The following is a 17424-nucleotide window of genomic DNA, read 5'->3' as shown; positions in this document are numbered from 1 at the left end:
ACCACTTAGAACCTTTTAGTGTATCCCATATAGAGGTGGGAGCTATGTAGGTCTTCTATTTGTAAAGGATAGTGATTTTGTCTCATTTATTTATCTTTTAAGAAGAGAGGGAAAATGACTACAAAGTACAGACAACATAAACAGTTTGAAATAGCAGTAAAATAAAGCAGCTTAAATAAATGTTCATATAAACTACCCATACTTTTGTGTAATCATATTTTTTCATAAATAATGGAGAAAATGTTAAATCTAAACAGATTTTCAGAAGTATAGATTTCCCAGCATAGTGTATCATATTATTTATTTTTTTTAATTTTATTTGAGTATGAAGCTCTGAACTTTTCTTTAATTAAATTGCAGATAGTGTAGGTTGTTCACTTTCCCCACATGAAAGATGGGTTTAGTAAGAGTTGATGTTGCAAAATCATCTTGAATCTAAAATTTTAATTAGTGATGGATTTTCAGAATTGCAAATAATTCTACAGATACAAATGTTTTGGTTTTAGCTGTTATAAATAACGAGTCCAATTTCATAAAAAATGCCAATTTATTGATAGAATTTTGTGAAATAGAATTTTATGGAAAAAATCAATCGGACAGCATGGACCCCGGGATTGATGCTGGGTGAACCTCAGATGGGACTGTGAGCCACATCCCTTCCCGTTCACAAATTCTGCCCACACACAGTCCAGTTTTATACAGTTTTTCTTGCTCTAGGCAAAAGTTGCCTCACCCCATTGTCCACTCTGTGGGTGTTTCAAATTCATATTTCTTTTCTTTCCCTCTGCTGGTCTGATGAATGGTATTCCAGGCAGTGCTGATACTTCTGATTAGATTTTCAGGAACTTGGCATACACACACCCACTGGCTCGGTTGTAGATAAGGTCCCAATCAGGCGATGATCACCTGATCGTTAGCAATCTCATCTCAAGAGAAGGCCCATCTCCTCCAGGAGACTCCTTCTTTTATTTTGTAGATGGGTTTATCCTATTCCTGGAAACAACTCATAGTTGCACCATACTTTTATTTCAAGGAGACAGAGGCATTTGATATAGTGTATGTTTTATACAGTATATTTACCTAGAAAGAACGAATTAATTCCACAATGATTATGTGGTATATGTAATGGATAAATTCGTGTATATAATATTGTATCAAAAAATTTGGTCTATTAAAAGCTGCTCAAGGGTGTCTCCAAGATTCCAAAGCCTTTGGGCAAGCTGTGAAACCACAAAATTTGCAACAGAAACAACATGGCTGGACTGGAGATGGCCCATTCATCAAGGATGGGCCTCCACGGCTGCTTGAGACCTGATATCAATCTTGGTGGGGGATCCAGAGGATGATCAAATCAACACCCCAAAGGACAAATCTGGGAAGACTATCAAATCATCTTTTCATACTTATTATCAAATCATCTTTTCATACTTAACATACCCCTTTCAAAACCTTGCTTGAAAATAAAGAGATACATGAATATTTGGACTTAATGGACTTAGCCTTGGGATAAATAAACTGTATAAAAACCATATGCCAAGACCCAGTGTGTGTGGTTGAGGTTGGATGGTACCTTTGTTACTGTCACTCTGCCCACCCAGCATTTGATTGATGTTGTCCGATTTTATTGTGGCCTTTCAATTTGATTTTGGAAAAATTGCTAAATAAATTATTTTTATTTTGAATTGGCTTCTAATAATTATAACAATTAGAACATTAGTAATACCTGTTGCACTTCATTGATCTTGGTCTGGAACAGGACTGAATATATGAGCATCAGAATTGGCTCTGTGGACAGTACTGAAGGAAGAAGATATAGCAGTTGGCCTCCTGCTGCACTAGCCGTCAATTTCTCTGCAAGGAAGTTCTGTAAGACTGTGTTTGGGGTTAGGTTTATTTCTTCTGGTTTTTTCTCTCATGGAATTTTGTCCCATCTGGCTAAGAAACAGCAACTACGCATATTTAAGAAAAAAAAAAAAGATGCGGCTGGGAGGAGGAGGGGGAAGGGTGCAGCTGGCTACTCTCTTTACTTGGGTAGTTTTCTCTTTGGAAGGGCAAAGATACCGCGGTGAGGGGCTGGGCTCGGCTTCTCTTCCTCTTTTGATGTCGAAGGGGAGAGAGGCTGCGGTCACTCCAGGGAGAATTCGCTACCACCACCATTCGCCAGGCTCCGTCTTCTGCTGCCTTCCTCCCTTCCTCTACCATAAACGAGTTCCGCTCGTGGGAGCGGCTACTGTGGCGGGACATCATTAACAGCCTACCTCGATTAAAAAAGGACCCTTTCACCAGCTGCTTGGGTGCCTCAGGGGACACCCCGGGGTCTCCAAGCCTCTCCCCACTCTGTACTCCCTGTGGCATTGGCAAGTAGGATTCACTTCCCAAGTGCTTCCTCACAGCAGGCAGGAAAAGGGTTTGCATGAGATATTCAGCCTTAACTCCACTCTAACCAATTACAGTTTGGACCCGCAGGAAGTCTGATATTCTTTAAATAAATTGCACCTGCCTTTTATAAATAGAGATACTGAGCTATGCTGATAGAGGGTTTCTACAGGTACAGGGAAGTACTGCCAGCTGGGAAGTCACTTTCCCTGGTCTCACCAAAACCTAGTTCCTGCCAGGGAGACTGGCAAGAAGGGGGCGGGGGGAAAGTAAACCAATTTCCTTAGAGCTGCTTTGTTCTTCTTTTCTGCTGTCGCTGCTGTTGTTGTTGTTTGTTTGCCTTGTTATTCACACGCATACTAGAAAAGAACTATTATTTCATTTCCTATATCTGCCTGAAAGTCTCTTAATTTCAAAGTTATAATAGTTCAGAGGGAAGGCAGAGGTAGGTTTTTATTTTTTTTCTTCCCCTCCCTAGGGAGGTTCCCACCTTCCTTGGCAGACGCCTGTTTTTCAAACCGAGGCAGACCATATGGACATAAGGAGCAGATCTCTCTTGAAAGAAAGGGGTATATTTATCCAAGATTTGACTGAGTCCAGTGCCCAGTAAAATAAAAGACTTTAACCATATTCAGCCAGATATCAGTGAGGATTAATAGACTGGACATATATTCCAAAATAAAATGGTACATAGAAATGCAAATGGTTGTAGAGCCAGATGTTGCAATAAAACAAACACAATGTAAAAAACACTCAGCCATAAAACCTGAGGAGTTTTGGAACATAAGAATAAAGACAAAGACTAAAGACTCTTTGCTAAGATATCATTAATATATATGATTACCCAGGTGTATCAATGAATATTCTTACAAAAATGTTATAGGATGGTTGCAGTAAGAACTACTGCTCTGTAAAGATGTCTTCATGCCTCCCTAATGAAACCAAATGTCCAAGGGGAATTTCAAGCTTAAGTGTTCCTGTAAGTTTGTTCCACAAAAACAGTTGATAGTTCTTTATCTTTTGCAGGTGGTTGTGCTAGGTCTGATACGAACTGCATTTATGGGGTGTGTACATTATTTTCTGTCACTTAGAACTAAATGCTCTATTTTTTTTTAATGTCACACACTTAAAAAAGGATGATTTGTGGTGATAAAAAATAGTGTTTTTTCACAGAGTGAAAAAACAGTGAACATATTTTGGGTTTGGATTTGAACACTGCCACCCTACTGTATATTGTTCAGATTTGTTTGATTAGTGATAGAAATTGGTCCAGTCCTCTTCCAGTTCTTATTTTCTCTTTTCTTGCATCAAGCTTATCCACTTGCCACCACTTTTTTGAGGCTTTTATTTTTGGTTTTGAAAATGGCATTCACCGCCATTATTATCTCTTAATTTCTAAATGGAACACTTAAAGGGCAGCCAGACTTAGGCAGTGCTTTACACCTATGGCTGCTATGAAGATAATATATATGGTGTTTAAATGCCCTTTACCTGATTTTTAAAGGCATTCTGAACACACACACGAGGAAGGTTATTGTTAACCACTAGATGCCGCCGTTGCTCCTATAAAAGTGGTCCGGTCTATGTCTGTGTCCCTTAAATTTCACAAACCTTCAACAGATTTCTCTGCAGTGTTTCAAAATAGTGGAATAGTATCGAACTAAAAATATAAATGCATATAGATACCCACCTTATATTCTATTTTTTTATAGATTATTTTAGGGGTCCTTAGGGGACACCTTAGGGGTCCATTTTCAACTCAGAAGTGTGTAAAGGGCTTTATAGTCACCTCTCATGGGTTTACCTGCTTTTTGTGACAAAAATAAGACCTGTCAGATCTGAGGAGCTGGTGCAGGTGATACTGACTGGAGGAATTTCAGTATATGCATGGGAAGTGGCTTAGTGTCATACATTGTACATCTGCAACCCCAGAGCAGTAAGTTGTCTGAAAATTTAGGATACCATTATGATGGGGCTGTGTAGGTCTCAAGGAGTTCTTACTACTGGAGGTTGTACTGCACATGACTCACGACAGTCCAGCAACTCCCAACAGTTTGCAAGGAGCTAGGGGGAAGGGATGGGAGGTAGTATTTTAAAATGTAAGGCATATACAAAAAAGCTGAGACAGTCATAACACAGGTAATTCTCAATGCCATTGTAAAACCTTCCTGGAGGACATGCCTTCCACTTAGCTTGTCTCTTACTAGCTGGGGGAAGACAGACACAGGATCTGTTGCTACCTTGTTGCTCACACAACACCTCAGTCCTGGCGAAGCCATAGGGTGTGTTTTCTGAGCCTGATGGTTCCACATCTCAAAACCCCAAAGAGCACACAACCTGCTTACAGCATATGGTGGAGTCATATGGAAAAACTGCAAATTACTTCAGTAAGTAACCTCTTCACAGCTAAAGACTATGCAGAGTAGACTTGCTTTGCTAGGTGGCTAAAGCCATATCTGTATTTTCCAAAAAGTCTTGAAATTCTTCTCTCGCTATTCGCATACTTTTGCTAACATCACAGAACACCAGAGTGTGTACTCTTCTTCCCACATTTACAATGTGTTTGACAGTGGACGAAGTCACAAGAAGTGATAGACAATGCCACAGATTCACCACAAAATGGGTGGTTTTGCTGAAAATTATGAAATATCTGCTACTGGATCTATTATATCGATGTTTTTCAGTGAAAAGACAGATGGATATGGGGACCAATTTATGGCTTTTGTTGGAGATAGACATCTTGCACAGTCAAATAAGGGATACATATAAGTACAGAGGATATGCAGACAATCTTAAACTTAAGAAATTAAACTGTCCCTATAGGAATAGTGTCCCGAACATTTAATTCCTGCTGTCAGTCATCCTGGACTGTGGACAGTGCTGTTACCAAGAGGTTGCCCAGAGGTCAGGAGGATGAGGAAGCAATGCTCCAGGATTGGAGCATGAGCATTCTCAATGCTCATGAGAACCAAAGCAATCTTAACAATACCAATAATACTAATACTAACGATATACTTAGGCCGTGGAAGCCCATGCCACAGGAAAAGACACCCTTAGCTGGGGATTTGTTAACTGCCGAGGGCAGAAGGCAGAGGCCAGAGCGCGGGCAACGGAGAGGGCTTCTCTCCTCTCGACACGACACCCCGGACCTGCCTTCCACGACCACCCCTCTGGAGGAGACGACCGGGCGGAACGGTGCTGTCCGGAGCTCCGTGGCCGCCCTCGGATCTGCGGAGCCGCGGCCGCAGGTGAGACCCCGGCCTCGCCCGCTGCGACAGCGTGTCGGGACGCGTCGGGGGATCCTGAGACAAGCGAGGCCGTCCGGGGCAGCCCCACCCCTCGACACCGCCCGGCGGGCGGCCCCGGCCCCGCCTTGCGCCCGCCCCAGCGGGCAGGAGGGTCGGCGGCGGGGCCGGTCCGGGTGCCGAGGCCGCTGCGCGGGGGATCCACGAGAGGCATCTAAAAAAAAATCGTTTCCTTCCGGAGCGGCGGCGGCGGCCGCCACTTCTCCGGTGCAGCTCGGGCGCCGGCGGCGCCCTCCGGGGTGAGGCGCTCGGCAGCTGCGGAGGAAAGCGGCGGGCGCTGCGCGGGGGCCGGGGCGGAGGAGGCCGAGCGGTGGGAGGGGCAGGGAGGGACCAGCCGCGGCGGGGACAAGGTGCCAGCGGAGCGGAGGCGCCGCGGCTCGCGCTGCGCCGCCCTCTCGCCCGCAGAAGTTTGACCCGGGAGCAGCGCAGCAGCCCCGGCCGCCGCGGCGGGGCAGCGACCCGCGGCGGGAGACGCCGCGCCTGAGGCCGCCGCGGGACGGGGGTCGCCTCCAGCGGGACGCCGGCGGCGGTAGCGCTGCTCCGGGAGCCGCCCCGCCCGCGACATGGCAGCGCGATCCCGGAGACCCTGGCTGAGCGTGGTGCTGGGGCTGGTGCTGGGCTTCACCGCCGCCTCCTGGCTCATCGCCCCTAGAGTGGCCGAGCTCAGCGAGAAGAAGCGGCGTGGCGCCAGCCTCTGCTCCTACTACGGCCGCGCGGCGGGGCCGGGGGCGGCCCGGGGCGCGGCGGCGGCGGGCGGGCAGCAGGCGCCGCCGGGGGCAGCGGCGGTGCTGGGCGGCACGAGTTTCAGGAGCAGCCCTTGGGAGCTGCCGCCGGCGGCCGCGGAGGGCACGGTCTCGAGCCCCGCTGCCGGCGGGGAAGGGGAACCGGAGGAGGAGGACGAAGGCGGCGAGAAGCGGAGCGGCCGGCCTGGCGGCAGCCACAACGGGAGCGGGGACTGGGGGGGCGCCCAGGGCTGCACCAAGCCCCGCAACTTCCTCTACGTGGGGGTGATGACGGCCCAGAAGTACCTGGGCAGTCGGGCGGTGGCGGCGCAGCGGACGTGGGCGCCCTCGGTGCCGGGCCGCGTGGAGTTCTTCTCCAGCCAGGGCTCCGCCGCGCCCCCCGGGATGCCCCCGCTGCCCGTCGTCGCACTGCCAGGAGTGGACGACTCTTATCCGCCGCAAAAGAAGTCCTTCATGATGATCAAGTACATGCACGACCACTACCTGGACAAGTACGAGTGGTTCATGCGGGCGGACGACGACGTCTACATAAAAGGTGACCGGGGTGCATCCCGCCGGCGGGAGGCAGGGAGGAAGGGGAGCGATGTCCGGGAGCCCGGCGGAGTACCACAGAGGGTTGGGGAGAGATTCAGTTCCCGCCTGGGGCGGGGAGAGCGTGGTGTCCTTCGACCTGCAGCCGCCCCGCCTGCGTTCGCCTCCAGCCCAAGTGTACGGGGCATGGGGAGCCGCCCCATCCCTGAGGGAATCCCGGCGTGCCCGGGGCGGACCGTGTCTGCGGAGGCCGCGACTCTTCGGGGAGCTAAAACTGCGGGTTTGCCCACGCTGAGACGTCCCTTGGATGGGCGTGTGGCTCCCGTGCGGCCCCCGTGCTGCCGTACCCGCCCTCGCTTCCGTGGCGATCCTCCGGACGAGCCTCCGCCGTGGCCCGGCGGAGCGGGTCCGGTGCGACCGGGCGCAGCAGGCGGCGGGGCAGTGCAGCATCCACGACCCCGGCGTAGGGTGTCTGGCCATCGCCCCTCGCCCGGGGCCCCGCGGCGGAGTCGGTGCGGGACTCCTCGGGAGCGGTGCTGCTGTCAGCGGTACCAGCTCTCCGCCTGCTTCCACCCCGGGCTGGGCGAGCGCAGCCGCCGCGAGCTCCGGGAGAGGCTCCTGTTCTGCGCAGCGGCTGCCTCCGGGCAGCACCAGCCCTGCTCCCGTGCGAATTTTATAGCACCGGTAGGACGTGATGTTCTGCAGCCCGCTTCCTTTTGGTCTGCTCTTGAGGCTGACATTGTTCGTGCCGTGTCCCGCGCTTAGGAAAGGGAAGCTGAAGTTGAAAGCATAAGCCCAGGTTGTGAGCTTGGTTGCTTACACTGTTGTGAGTTCATGGGTAGTGGCTGTACACTTCCCTGTTTGTCACTTAATTTTGAGTCGTTTAATAGGCTGCCTCCTCATCAGCTGTCATTCACCTGTCAAATACTTGCAGATATAGGCATGTGTATACGTATATACATTCAGTTGCAGACGTAAAGTTGTGGTTTTTTTGAGCTCATTTCAGAGTTATAGTGAACCTCTCTTTAACTGATTACATGGTACCAAATTAAACCTAACCAGAAACTTTTAATTTCAAATAAATATTGAACAAAGTTTCCTAAAATAACTAGCTGAGGGATTTGGAAGAAACTGTATAAACATTGTCACACTGGAATTATTTGAAACTAGCAGGAGTTTTACTTTCTTTCCAAGGATTAGTCGGTAATCAAACATGTTTAATTTAGATTTGCTCTGGTATTTTCAAAAATTAATCCTGTTAAAATCTTACCTGGGATTTCCCGTCCACTCTATTTCCTCCCCAGCCTAGAACTATATTGTCCAAATTGTCCAGCTTTAAGGACTTTTATACTAGTGAGTGCTTTCCATCAGTATTGTTTGAACAGAACAAAGTTCACTGTTAAAAATTAAGTTTTGACCACATCCCAGCTTTTGGCTGGAAGGAAAATGTCGTTGCAATGTTAATTAAAAGAAAAAAACCTGTAAACTTGTCCAAGAATGTTTTCTGTGAGGTGTAGGATATTGCTTTGGAGATGATTTCCTCTTACAGTCTCAGGTACTTGTTATATTTTTTATAAACGCTTAAAGTACAGGAAAAGAGATGGCTGGCAGAGTAGTCAGAGAGATAACAGTGATCTTGTCTTTTTGTCAGGTGAAAAATTGGAGGAGTTTCTCCGCTCACTGAACAGCAGTAAACCTCTGTATTTGGGGCAGACTGGTCTGGGTAATATTGAAGAACTTGGAAAACTGGGGCTGGAGCCTGGAGAAAATTTCTGCATGGGAGGGCCAGGAATGATCTTCAGCCGGGAAGTTCTCCGAAGGATGGTGCCACATATAGGTGAATGCCTTCGAGAAATGTACACCACTCATGAGGATGTGGAAGTGGGCAGGTGTGTCCGGAGGTTTGGAGGAACTCAGTGCGTTTGGTCCTATGAGGTAAGTGGCAGTGTAAATTGTAGTGTGCTTTTTGTTTACAGAGTTTTTCATCTTCCAAGGTAGGTGTCTGTATCTGGAATCTCTTTCCACCTTAATTATCTTCCAGTGCTTGCGTCAGATTGTGAACTGCAGACTCTAAGGAAAAAAGAGAGGAAAACATTCACAGCATATTGCTGTAATCATATTTATTTCTACTTGCGTCTTAGAGTTTTTGTTACAGCTGCGGCCATATTGTAAGTGTTGCTATGCTGTGATTTGCTAAAGCATTACCTAGAGTTTCAAAGCAATCCTTGACAGGAAGCTGTTGTATTTGATATGTATATATACCGTTCAGGACAAGTTGTTTTAGGATCTTTTAAAGTTTGGATGAGCATGAGGCATATCTACTTGATCTGCATCGCAGTATCTCAAAATATATTGTGGCATTTGAAGAATTGCCTGTATTTTCTTAATTACTCAGATGTATTTTGTTCGAGCCCATTATTGACAAAAGCAGAAAGAGGTGTTGTTTGTTTGGAATTGAAATGAAATTTGTTACACTGCCTTTCTATGATACAACTTTTCTTAGCATAGAACAGTGTTAAAATGGATTAAGAACACATGAAGTGTAACAAATTTTCCTATGCTGAAGTAATTTTAGGAACAAATTACTTCCTTCTGTAGAAGCATTTTCTAAAGTATTAGGGGTCTGTTGCAGTACCCAAAAAATTTATCTGCAATGCCGTAATTAAAAATCATGCTGGTTTCACTGGAATTTGCAAGACAATCTTTGTAGATAAAAATAGGCTGAGCATACCTCTACAAGAAAGAGTAAAGAGTGAAAACTAATAATGAATATTATTTCACTTTTTTACCAATTCTTATTATGTGCTTGCTTTTGTGGCACCCCCTCATTAATCAGGAAAAATCCATTTAAATGAGCCACAGAAAGGTGTTATATGGTATTTAGTGTCAAAAAGTCAGAAAAAAAGATTTGTTTAATTTCATTTTAACAAAAGAAAGTACTACATGCTTAGTACTAATTAGGTAGAAATCTTAGAGAAGCAGATCTTCTTTACTTCACAACAGAAAGATGCTTTTTGAGACTATTTCATTACGTGTTCTAAATTCCTCTGTGAGATAATACACATCTCTGTGGGATAATGTGTTGCTCTGCCAGAGCAGTGAAGGCATTTATGGTGTTAATGGAAATCCATGTAGAACTATATGGGATCAGTGGTTCCTAACCAGATGTCCAAATTGCATGGTACATCAGCAGCCTAATCTTACACACTGATGTGTTTGGGCTGTGTCTGTACAAAGCTATTTTCCAGTCCTTATGGGCATGTGATGCTTGCTGATCTGTATCAGGTGACAGCATTAAGATTCTGCCTTGACAGTTGTATCATTTAAGTGCTTTTGTTTTTGTTTTCATGGCTTGACTTGGGGATAAATCTGTGGAAGGGAAGAAAAGTGATAATATTTTTATAATGGTTATAATTTATTTTGAAATTGAACGTGAGGAAATGTTGGCTCCAGGCAATGATCTTAAGGTGGATGGAACAAAAAAAATACAGCTATGGAGACTGGTTTGTATGACTGCCCAGAAGCACAGCATTTCATGGTGGGATTGAGGCCTGAAAAAAAACTTTTTGAAAAAACCTCATACTTGTATGGGTTCTGGAATAGAGTAGCACCAGTCTTGGTTTTCAGTTGCTCTTGAAGGACCTAGGTCTGTGTAATAAAGAATAGTGCTGAGAAGAAAAAAAAAGTGTTGGGCATTAGAGTAGTCCCTACTGATTTCTGGCCAGTATTTCTGTCTGATTCTGAAGAATCTTTGTCTTTGTTGCCAGTGCAGAAGCTGCTTGGGAAAATGCAGATGATTAAGACAAAGCTGCTTAGGATGTTATCCTAGCATTAAACCTAAATAGATGGGAAGGAGGGAATTGGGATGTCTGGAAAGAGAAGCTGCATTTGTGTTTCGGCGTAGTTTGTGCTATGCAACAGTATGATACTCCACCTGAGCAGATCTGTATGTTGCAGATTTCTGGACTATTTGATGAAAAGAGTGACTTTTTTTTCCTGGGGCACTGTGTGCATTTTCATTCCTGTGTTAGGTCAGAAAAGCTCTGTGTACTAGAAGGGGAATATTCCTTCAGATACATGTGTACAAAATCTAAGATTGGTGGTACCAGGACTTCCTGTGTAGCCAGTTGCACTTTTTTCCTGAAGTCCTCTTATTCTATGTAAGTATCAAACAGAGTCCTGTTGAGCTGCAAGATTATTGTGAACTTAGTTGATTTTGGTAAGATGGAGAATTTGTATTTTGTATGTATTGGTAAAGACCAATGTGAACTGAAAACAATTACATTAAAAATCATAGGAGCTTTGTAGCTCCAGAAGAGTCGAATCACTGTTGCCATATTTTATACTAGATTTCTTTTCTAAGAACTGGACGGGGAAGTCAAAGACTTGCTGAGAAAATCTGAAATGCTTGATCTTTTCTGGGTGAGTCAGCTGGTGTAATTGACTAGCTGCCTGTCAGAGTTTGTTCTGCTTCTGCATAGGGTTATCCGGTAAGCATATGCTGGTTTATATGCATAGTATGCTTGCTGACAAGACGGGTAACAACTTTGGCATTTAATTTTTTTTTTTTTTTAGTTGTTGCTGTTTTAAGAATGAATAAGAAAGAAAGAAATTTGTGAGCCTGCAGTGAGCCACTCTTATGTTTTGAGCTTTCTAGGGTTAAATTCTAATTCTTCCAGATTTGAAGCCAGGGCTAAAGATTGGGTCTCCCACATACCAAGTGACTCACAGCTGAGGAGAGGTTCATCTCTCTCTCTGTCTCTGCTGATGGAGCTCTAAATAAAGAATTAGTCATTAGATTGCTAACAAAGTGAATCTAATGACAGTGTTTTTAGGGTCGTTGTGAAAAATGAAGGACAGAAGGAGGAGGACACTCAGATTAGTGTCTCTTCTTGGTTGCTGTCCTATTCTGCTGGACTTGTGCAGCCCTGTGGTGAGTTGGAACAGGGGCAGGATTCACTTTGCTGAGCATGAGCATCAGGAGAAAAAGAGGTGGTCATAGCCAGAAAAGTGTCAAACTGCTGTCTTGACAACAGCTTAGATTCAAATTGTTTGGAAGCAGCAGCTGAACTGTAGCTGAAATCTAAACCATTTTCTTGCTTCATGAGAAGGTATCTGCCAGAGGTGTATTTTGGATGGATTGTTTTCTTTCTACAGAAAATCCACCATTGTTCTGGTATATTTTTTGATTATGTTTTAATTTATCCTTAGTTTTGATGATGCTGTAATTATTGAGGTATAATAAACTTGACAGTTTTGTCAAAAGTATCTCTGTACAAAGTCTGCTAGTTTTGTAATGTCATAACATCTTCTGCTTCCCTAAATCAATGAGTAAGGACTAAAAGGGCCTTTTGATTTGTTTTCAGAATCCATGTTTCAGGCTGTCACTCTCTTCCACTAATTTTGAAGCATTCAAATGTTTTTATTTTAGAGGAATGAAGAAATTAACTTGATTTCAGTGAGTCATATGTTTTCTATTCTTTTGAAAATAAGAATATATTGAAAAAGCTGAGGTACTGTGTACTTCCTCATTTTGCTTTTTAAAAGGGACTTGAGTGTAGAGGACAATTTGAAATAAAGGGCCGATTGCTTTGTCTCTCTTCACTTCCCCGCCTCTTGTTAAAATATATTTTGGGTTTCAGAAGACCATTTTGTAATTTATAATCTGAGATTTGTACAGATCAAATAGTATAGTTCCATAAAATGACAAAACAAATTGTTGTATATGAAGTAAGTGGCTATAATAATTGAAGAAGATATTGTCTGGGTGTAAATAGTATCAAAGAATTTGTTTTTTTAGAAAATGAAAAACTTTGAATGCAGCATAAAACATACAAAGAAAATTCATTGGTGTATTTGTAACATATATTCAAATGATTGCAAAGCTTTTCTTTTTATTGTCTATTTTCCCTTTTTATGGATGAAAATCATATCACCTGTCTTAAGACGGAAGAAACCTATAAGGATTATGAAGTCCAGTGCTTGCTATGTTCACTTTAGAGTTAAAAACCACTTTCCTCCAAAGGATCCTATTCAGGATGCATCCTATCCTATTGATCCTTTGGTACTGTAAAGGCTGATGCTGAAATAAAATATGTTACTTTGTACATACAGGTAGTCCTCATAAATGATGTCTATTTTTCCAGTTGGTTTTTCCCCCTTTGTTTCCAAAGTTCAAGGACAACTATAGAATACAGTCTCATTACTGCAGCATTCTTTTAGTAAAAAAGGCTCTCTATTATCCTATTTGTTGTTAATTCCCAGTAGTTACACTAAATATTGCAGTAAATTTCATGGGAAAATGCCTCTTTGGATCAAGCTGTGTACTCAGAAACCTTTCCTTTACAGTGCATTGGTATTTTGATTGTCTCTGGTGGCACTAAAACTTTGTAAACCGTTTAATGTGTTTTCCTCTAAAAATACTTTTTAATTTAAGTTCTGTTTTAATTTAAGTTTTCTTTCCTGATGTATTTTAATCTCTCATTTGATGCTTTACCTCTCTCCTTGGTGAAGATCAGTACTAAGCTTTGAGTTCAACCTTGCATCAAACAGAAGCATTAGAGGTGTGTGTACCTTTGATGATGATAGGATAGTATTTTGATCATTTTGGGTACTGGAATGATTAGTCTTGAAGCAGCAGTGCCCACCTCCACTTAAGCTGTTGAATTTGGACAGTGTCATTAGGTAGTTAAATAAATGCAGCCAATACTTTAAAAAAAATCATGAAAGCATAGATTGAGCTATCAATGATTCTAGAATAAAAGCGCACAGAAGAGTGGACCCTTGCAGTAGGGATCTTTGAGGGTATATGGAGAGAAATCAGATGATTCCAGAGGCCTTAAAACTTTTGCATGAATTGACATTTTCTGATACAGGTACCATCTTAACTGTTACCAATATCTATGTGATTTATGATGTTAACTGTACTTATAAATTTCTTTACTTTATGTAGTTCTCACCTGGTTAGAGAAATGAGTTATATTTTCATACTATTGTAGTGTAGTGTTTCTGTGTGTACATGATACAAGTAATGGTAAATCCTTACATGCATATCCTTCTATTGCTGTAACCATGGTGCTAAATCGGGTCATTACTCTTGCCCTGTGTGGCTCTGCCAGGTCCTCCCCTGAGCTGCCAGGCCTGACTGTGCTGTGCAGACCTTCTGCTCTTTTCTCTGCCTCTCTGTATAACCTCCTGTCATTAATTTGCTCTTTTATGTGGGGAGTTTGGGGAGACTGCCTGAGGGCACTGCCTCTCTTTGGTTCATAAACCCTGGGGGCTCCTTATCTTCTTAGCCCTTCTTGATCTTGCCATGGTCAGCTTGGCTGGGAAGTTGAGGCATGTTATGGTCAGAAAGCAGTCATCCCTGGTACTTCCTGAGTCATAAGTTTCCTCATGTGGCTCAGCACAACAGCAAGAGCTGGAGATACCATCTTTTGGTGTCTTGATTGTGACGGATGGTATTCCCATAGCTACCATGGAGCTGTGCAGCAGAACACACAAGCCTATGGCTGTGGTCCACTGTATGAGGGCATCTGAGTGCTCTTACATTCCTTTCTTGGTTTCAGGTTTAGCATCCTCTGTTTTCTGCTCTGCTCCAAGAGGAAATATTACTTGTGCCTTTTTGGAGTTTTACAGCTGTATAATTGTGACACCTGGTGCTGAGTTACCAAGTTACTGGAAGACTCTGGGGCATGTTTTCTTGTCCCGGGTATGAGGAATACATGGCTACACCTTCCTTCCAATGTGTTTTTAATCTAACAGCAGCCCTTTGTGTGGAGCACTAAGTGGTCTAGCTAACAGCTTTTGCCTCACTTGCAAATGTTTGAATATTCTTAAAGCAAGTATTTAAAAGATTTTCCTCTTTAAGAATAAACTCTTGTTTGACTTATCAAAGAATTCCACAGACAAGAAGAAAAAAAATTCCTGAATTATTAGAAATGTGTCTTTAGTTCTGTGTATGGTTATCCTGAACCATGTCTCAGTGTCTCTGAGTATTTAAAGCTAACCATGTTAGATTTTTTTTCCCAAAAAGATTGCTGTCATTTTCTTGGAAATACTTTCTTAAGGTTTTTGTGCTATTAAATATATCTAGATGGTACTTTCACAGATGTGTAGTGCAGAAGTCTAGGTATTCAGTTGTTTAAAATTGTTTGTCATGAGCTGATGCAATTGTGACACAACTATTGGGGGAGATATTTAATTTAAACCCATCAGATCATCAGTCTTTACAGTGCCCTATTACTGTACAAGGAATAAACTTGATTTTTAAAATAAGAGTAACAGATGAATAATTGCATTGGTGTCAGCTTTAAGTGAATTCAGGATACAAAGCAAAACCCTTATGTTTACTTTTTTCTTGAAATAGTTTTCTATACCTTAAAATCAAGTAAACCTAACCACACAGGAAGCATTGATTTCTATAAATATTTCCAGAATTACCTATGCTTTCAAAGTTTTTTCTTCCCTGCAGTTTCTAAAATAACTGTGTTTCACATGTACAGATCTAATTGTGGTAATTGGTCATATTTGACTAACAGTTTTGTTAAACTGTCCTAATTCAGCCTTTCTGAAGATGAATGGTTAGTTGAAATGAAATAATAGAGAGTTACTGAAAGTGCGTTTAGGCTTCTCAAAGACACAGATGGAGGTTAGGTTTGTTCCTTTTTACTCTAGAGACGTTTTTCTCCATACCAAGGGGGAAAAGTTACCAAGGAAATTAAGTGTTGGATACTTAACACTACTTAACAAAAAACAAAGGGGTGGTCAAAGCTCGGAGGGAGAGATAATGTGAGTTTAGAGGCAGGTAAAGGACACAGCTTGAGGCAGCTTGGTACTCTTTTTTTCCCCGGCATTTTTGGGGAGAGAGAATGGCTGGGTTGCTGCTCACTGCTAGAAGAGTTCACCCTCTCTGGAGGCGTCCAGTCCTGGGAAATCTACCACCATCTGCTCACCTTGGAATTCTGAGTTTCTCTGCCACCCTGCGAGAGCTGGGCCAGCCCTGCCCTGCTGTCGCGGTTTTGTCGGCACTGCTCCTCTTCTATGGTGTGACTCTGCATCCCCTGCCCTGCTGGGACATCCTGCCCCTGCCTTCTGGGACATCCTGCCATCCCAGCTCGGGATATCAGCCCGGGACTTTTCCACTGTTTCCAGCTTGATGCTCTGAGGATCCTACAAAGGCCCTGAGACCAAACTGATAAAAATTGGGCCAGGAGACCAGTTCCCTTTAAATGCCTTTATTAAAATTCAGCTTTTTAAATGGGATGCTCGTGGGTCGCCTGCGCCGCCGCCGCTCCCTAGCCGATGAGTCACCACTGAGGAGGAGGTCGCTCCTGCTGCCGCTCGGGTCGCAGAGGCGGGGATCCAGCCTCACGGGAAACTCCCAAGGTCCACTTTTGGCTCGAAAAGTCCAGGGGTGTCACTCTGGTCCAGTATCTTTTAAACTATGGCAAGATAGCGAGAATTAGTCACAGTTAGCCAAATACTTTCCCTACCGGATGGCATTGGTCCGGTGTCCAGATGTTGCTTCGGCTCGTTGTTCTAGGACTTTGTCGATCCGAATCCCCCTTCCTCTTTAGTGAAGTATGCTGGGAGCCTGAGTGATTTCCATACAGGGCGGTGTTGGTGAGTGGACAGGCAGGCGAGGAGTTGTGAAGGTGAGGTTGAAACAATGTAACGAACAGGCTGGAATGAGGCGAAGTAAGCGCCTTCACAGACAGGCAGGAACAACAGGGGCTTGGCTTAACAAGAGAACATGGAGGGTTTAGGGGATAGGGGTATGCTATTTACATTACAAAACTATGGGATTTACAAACCGGGAATATAAGGCGTTGGGGTAGAACTAGGATACAAATTTTCTTACATCTTTTCTAAATAACAGGTTTAACATTTTCTAATTTATCTAAAGCAACCAGCCAACAATGGCTAACCGACTCGAGAATCCTGAAATATGAGATCATTCTGACCAATAGTTCCAATTTGGAACTCACCACCACAAAAAGTTTAAATCCAGCGCAATTCCTTTCCGGAGAACCAGTACCAAATTTAGAGCATGATTGTTTGGAGATTATGAATTTACACACCAAAGTCAGGGAAGATTTGGACGACAGGCCCTTACCGTATGGAAGGGTGCTGTTTGTGGATGGGTCATCCCGAATAGTTGATGGGAAGAGGATGTCAAAACTGCCCTGGGTTTTTGTGAAGCAAAGCCCTCGATGTTCTCTGTACTGTTTTTGTTATTAATGCTGTATTTGTTGCTTTTTGTTTGCTTCGTTATACATACTATACAGTAAAGAACTGCTATTTCTATTTCCCAAATCTTTTGCCTAAAAGCTTTTAACTGCAAATTCATAATTGGAAAAAAAAAAAAGGGTGGGGAGGGTGGTTTACATTCTCCATTCCAAGGGAACTCCAGCTTTTCCCTGAGAGATACTGTAGAGGCATCCGTGGATGGCAGGGACAAGGAGTTC

The 17424-nt window shown here is 43.7% G+C and overlaps 1 protein-coding gene across 1 annotated transcript in view; it reads left to right on the top strand.

Annotated features, from left to right (window-relative positions):
- Nucleotides 1-6244: 6244 nt before the first annotated feature.
- The window catches only part of CHSY3 (chondroitin sulfate synthase 3), a 145837-nt gene continuing 134657 nt past the window's right edge, over nt 6245-17424 (top strand). Inside the window, exons 1-2 of the mRNA XM_066338735.1 lie at nt 6245-6959; nt 8607-8890. Of these exons, the coding sequence (XP_066194832.1) occupies nt 6245-6959; nt 8607-8890 (999 nt within the window). The remainder of the gene's footprint in view (nt 6960-8606; nt 8891-17424) is intronic.

Source organism: Sylvia atricapilla, chromosome Z, assembly GCF_009819655.1.
Source record: "Sylvia atricapilla isolate bSylAtr1 chromosome Z, bSylAtr1.pri, whole genome shotgun sequence".
NCBI classification, from domain to species: Eukaryota; Metazoa; Chordata; class Aves; order Passeriformes; family Sylviidae; genus Sylvia; species Sylvia atricapilla.
This window is presented reverse-complemented; position numbering and strand designations above follow the sequence as displayed.